This window comes from Lolium rigidum, chromosome 5 (genome assembly GCF_022539505.1).
Source record: "Lolium rigidum isolate FL_2022 chromosome 5, APGP_CSIRO_Lrig_0.1, whole genome shotgun sequence".
Classification (NCBI taxonomy): Eukaryota; Viridiplantae; Streptophyta; class Magnoliopsida; order Poales; family Poaceae; genus Lolium; species Lolium rigidum.
Genome location: NC_061512.1, coordinates 107,997,864 through 108,003,241, shown reverse-complemented (window position 1 = coordinate 108,003,241; position 5,378 = coordinate 107,997,864). Strand labels below are relative to the sequence as shown.

Sequence of the window (5,378 nt, the reverse complement as noted above, 5' to 3'; positions counted from 1 at the left end):
TTTAGGGTCCTCACTTTGTGCAAGCTTCTCTAGTAGTGTCTTGTGGTTCACCCTGTGACCTTGCGTTGGTGTCGCAGCCCCTCTCGCAGCGTTGGCATGGCTGCTTTTACACGGTCTGTTGCGGTAGCTGATGTCCTTCCTAGCGCCTTGGGGGGCTTTGCTAGGGCGGCGTCTGGTCGTAGCTCTTGCCGGTGTGCTTATCCTAACGCCATGGGAAGATGCTGTGTTCTGGGTCTGGACCTAGCCCGAGCTCCAGGGGTGGTGGCCCTCGGGTCTGGGTGAAAACTTTGCAGGACCTTGTTTCTGCCGATGACGATGACACATTCTTGCGCCATTCATCTTCTTGGAGACGTCGCCGCAAGACCCCCTCCTTTGGTTCCGCAAGCTCTACTAGGTGGCCGGCCCGTCGTTGAGTTCCCCATGGGTTGCAGTCTTGGTGCGGTGGAGGTTGTGTTGGTGTGGATATGGTCGTGATTGCTCCGGTGCCGCAGAAGACAAGGCTCCCTCGTCCTGGTTCAAGCTGACGCTTCGGCTCGACGTTATCTGTGTTGTCTTCTGCGTGGTTTCTTTGTGCGTGTGGCGCGTGTGTTGTTACTTCTGGTGTAACTCCTAGCCGGTTGATGGCTTCGTTAATTCAACGCCGGGCTCATTTCGAGCCTTATGTTTAAAAGAGCGACGATGAGGTCTCTACATATTTCTATCCAGAGATATGAATAATTGATGGTAGCTTTGAGATTTGTGCAAATATATGCTCGATTATTTGTCACTTTAAGATTTGTGTAGTCTCATCAGGTGCTTCGCCCGCTCAAATGGACTTTCGTCTTTTATAATATTCGCAAAATATATCCGAGGTTCCGGTCTCACAAATTTTGGTTTCGGTCCCACTTTTTTGGTTCCGTCATTTTGGTTTCATCTATTTATCACCGTCAGATCGAGGTGAATAGACGGTTATTAAAAAATACCAATCACCGTAAAACTTGTATTTAATAAAATCTCTTTTTGTCTTGTTTGGAGAGATGCAAATGTAGTGGCCTGTGAACTAGCTAGAGAGGCCAGGACATCTTCTCCTTCTGTTTAATTTTTTTGCTAGAGGATGTAACATTAGTTTGCAATGAATAAAGTTTGCTTAAGTTGTTAAAAAAAGTATTCGAGTCCATAGTGCTAGCGCACATCCCTGTTTTCATTACTCGGTGAGTCAGAATTGTTTTTTCTCTGGGTTCTTGAACTGAATCTTATAAAGGTCTGGCAATTATCCAGGACTGGCCGTGGGAGGAAGGAACATGATGCGCATTGCGCAAGGCTGTAAATTCGAAATGGGACATTTATACTTCAATAATAATCCTCAAAGGTCGTAATCATCCAGTCAACCGTCAATGAATCCTCAAGAATGTAATCAATATTCAATGATAGTGAAACAATCCTAAATGAACAATCAAACACATCCCACGAACACTACGAATATTTGCAGAAATCAAACCAACATGAATCTGGGACACCGAGGGATCTCCAAACGAGACGAGTCCAGCCAGAGGAGGAAGTGCACACGAAGCTTCGATCAGTACTTGACGCTGCAGCGGTGGGCGGAGTCGAGGGCGCCGCCGACGCTGCCGCTGCTGCTGCCCTCCGGCTTGACATTTACCGTCAGCGCGCACCAAATCTTGGGCTTCTGCCGAATCTTGATGCTGGCGAACCTGTACCGCACCCGCCCATCCACCGCCATCTCAAAGCTCACCGCCCCGGAGCCCGCCTCCCTCTTCAGCTCCCCGGCGACGTCGCTGGGGACGCCAACGCCGGTGGTCCCGTCGAACTCCAGGCTGACGGTGTCGCGGCTCTTCCGACGCTGCAAGAACTCGGCCGGAGAAGAGGTGGCTGGGCCACCGAGGGAGGCGCCGCCGCGGGCGCGGAGCTCGGGTTCGAGGGAGTCGTAGTAGATGCCGACGCGGAGGCTGGGGTTGTATAGGTCGAGGGTGACGGCGAGGCGGTAGGAGACGGTGGCGTTGTTGGATGCCACGGTGAGGTTGGTGAGCGTGGCGGAGACGACCGTGGCGCGGATGTGGTGCGGCTGGAAGATGGCCCAGTAGATGAGGATGACGAAGCCGACGCCGATGATGAAGGTGAACAGGCTGCCGCAGCAGGACTTCTCTTTGGACATGGCTGGCCGGAGGAGGAGGTCGCCGTGGGTCAACGGGTAGAGGAGGGAGGGAGGTGAGGGACAGCCGTTGGGTATTGCGTGCGAATGAACTAGAGGATCCGATGACCTGGGCGCTTATATTTCGTCCTTTGGGCCGTGTGGGGGCTCGTTGGAAGCATCAGGGAACAAACATAAACCGCGTGTACACGGCAATGAGCCAGAATATAAAATCTCTTCCTAGCGAGACTTGGCGATTGACTTGCCCTCAGGTCATTGTCTATGCCTCGACCTCGAGCATTGCTGTCAACAACGTGATACCATAATCATAATGCAGGACAATATTCTTTCTTCAGACAAATGCAATGTAATGTGCAAGAATCAAAAAGTTGTGCAAGAATGGAAAAGAAAGCCAGGTGGTGCCTTGAGTTGATTGGATCGGTTTGAATTGTACTCCCTATTGTTCTTCAAACATTTGTGTTCCACATATTTTTACTATCATAGGTATTATATTTGTGGATTACAAAGAACCTAACGAGTACATATCGGTGGGTTTTCATAATTATGACAATCTTTCCATTTTTTCCAAATTATGTCGAATTCTATGCATTATGTCAAATTATGGAAAACAATAGTGGCAGCTTCGCATGGAATTGGACGTTTTCCATCCGAGCAACTACAAAGCCACATATATCATAAGGGAGCGCCTTAGATATCAGGCGACTGATTTTTATTAAGTCTAAGTTGATTTTTTAGCTATTTAATTTGCATATGTAACTAAGAAAATACAAGTTGCAACCCATACGCAACTGAGAAAATATGAACACATATGTTACTGAGAAAAATTAAAAAATATTAGTTACAACTTACGCGCAACTGAGAAAATATCAGTTGCAACTAGTACGCAAGTGAGAAAATACCAATTACAGCCATGCGCAACCGGAAAAAATACAAGTTGCAATATATGCGCAACTAGGAAAATATCAGTTGCAACCCACGCGCAACTGATAAAATATCAGTTGCAACCTATATGCAACTAAAAAAATATTAGTTGTAACCCGTGTGTAATTGAGAAAATATGAGTTGCAACTCGTGTGCAACTAAGAAATGCCAGTTGAAATCCACTTGCACTTCCCATATCAGCATAGATCATGAGACAAATCAGATGGCTAAAAAATCGACTTAAAGTTAATAAAAATCAGGCGCCTGATTTCTAGCAAAACCGATATCATAAAATAGGATTAAACTTGTCACAATATCGTAACCAAGGGAGTAAATATGCAAATTATTTTTATGAAATATAGTGTTTAAAAGAGCAGGTTTTGCGCAACAACAAGACGGTAAGGGCAAGGCCGATAAGTATCACGGAGCTGGCGGCGGTGTGGATTTGGTGGGGTTGGAAGACTGCCCCGTAGATGAGGATGGTGACGACCAAAGGAAGAGGAATACGAAGAGGCTAACGAAAAAGCCGCAATAGCACTTAAATCAGCTGCTGCTGCAAGACTGCAAGAGGAGGAATAGGACATGACAGACTCAGTGTGGATCTCTGATTTTGGTCAATGTGGTGACCTGTGGGTTTATGATAAACCTTGTCATTTCGAACGTTGGAGTGTGTGATCGAGGATGACCTTTATTAAATTATTCATCAAAGTATTTAGTACAAATCACGGATCACAAAGTGTTTCAGCATGTATCAGCCACCTAAAAAGTTAAAGACAGGCCATGAAAACAAGACTTTAGCAATCTATCCTCTTAACATGTCGCCATCCGAACCGGTTGCACAAATCTCGTAAAACCATGTTCAAATGGTTGCACCGCGAAACCATGTCCTCCCTCCGCTCCACCGGCTGGAGAAAAGACCACATACCGACCCAATATGTTGCCAACGGGATAACCTCCAAAAAGGAAGAAGTATTCGGTTTGTTAAAAGTAAAATCATTCCTCATATTCCATATTTCCCATAATAAAGCACCCCCCCACACACACACACACTCGAATATAAACTTTATCCTTCTTGCATAGCTCAAATAACCAATTACCAAACAAATTCGTTATATTAGTTGGAGGTGCAATGGTAAATGTTATGTAGACAATACACAAAACCATCTAGGCATGAGCACATTCAAAAAACAAGTGTTGAATTGTTTCGTCCTTCTCACAAAAACAACACTTCGAACTACCTTGCCAGTTCCATTTAGAAAGGTTTTATTTTGTTAGAATAACTTTAAGATTTAAGAATCAAATAAAAATCGTAATTTTCAGCGGTATCTTCATTTTCCAAATATACTTGCGTAAATAAATTGAATGACCATTCATATAATATAGATACATGGATCTTACGGTGACCAAACCTGATGATATAACACTACAAGGGAAAGGCCTACCGCCGGCGAACCTAAATGGCCCATTGCCGGTGCACCATGAGCCCGCCGGTGCGAACGGGCCGGTGATAACTGGCCACTGCCGGCGCACCAGGCAGTGCGCCGGCGATAGGAGGGATACTGCCGGCGCGCCATCGCTGATTCGCCGGCAAAGGAAAAGTTCCACCGGCGCACCAGCGAGCTGCGCCGGCGAGTAGTGCTTCCAGCATCGGCGCATGCCACGTGCGCCGGCAGTAGCTCATTTAGGTGCGCCGGCAATAAATTCGAAAATTCTTTTTTCAGCTTTTTTCCAGCATATTAGAATACATATTTGACAGCGGTATATATTTACAACACAGTTCATATTTGTACAACGAGCACATGCAATATGAGAAGCACATAGAGAGTCAAGTATCATTTCGGTATCAATACACAAATACACAAGTCTCGTTCCGGAATGTTGATTCATACAACACATGTGCATATGCAACACCAAAGGACTAAGTTTCATAAAGTTAGAAGTCTCGGTAGTCGTCACATGTGTCGTCATACACCTCACAATGTAGCTCCTAACCTAAACTACAATCACATAGAACATGAACAACATGGTCACGATGACCATCATCACGAAGGCCATGGTCTTCATCCGGTTCCTCCTCATGTCCCTCATCTCTCCCGCTAGATAACGGGCGTATCTTCCTTCCGCCTCCACCCTAGTGGGGTATCCCTTGTAGCTGTTGCCGCTGAAGCGGTGCACCTGTCTCCGACAGTCCTCCCAGTCGTCGTAAACTCTAGGAACCCTCCCCTTGTACACGACATATGTCGTCGGCATCTCCATGCACAAGACAAGTAAAACGTTAGTACCAATGCAATGAACAAGTGCCAACTCA

The 5,378-nt window shown here is 46.2% G+C and overlaps 1 protein-coding gene across 1 annotated transcript; it reads right to left on the bottom strand.

Moving 5' to 3' along the window:
• Window positions 1-1,374: 1,374 nt before the first annotated feature.
• LOC124654684 lies at window positions 1,375-2,239 on the bottom strand. Its single transcript, XM_047193680.1, has one exon. The coding sequence runs from the start codon at window positions 2,150-2,152 to the stop codon at window positions 1,556-1,558; it is 597 nt and encodes a 198-aa protein (XP_047049636.1). The 5' UTR covers window positions 2,153-2,239; the 3' UTR covers window positions 1,375-1,555.
• Between the last annotated feature and the right edge of the window lie 3,139 nt (window positions 2,240-5,378).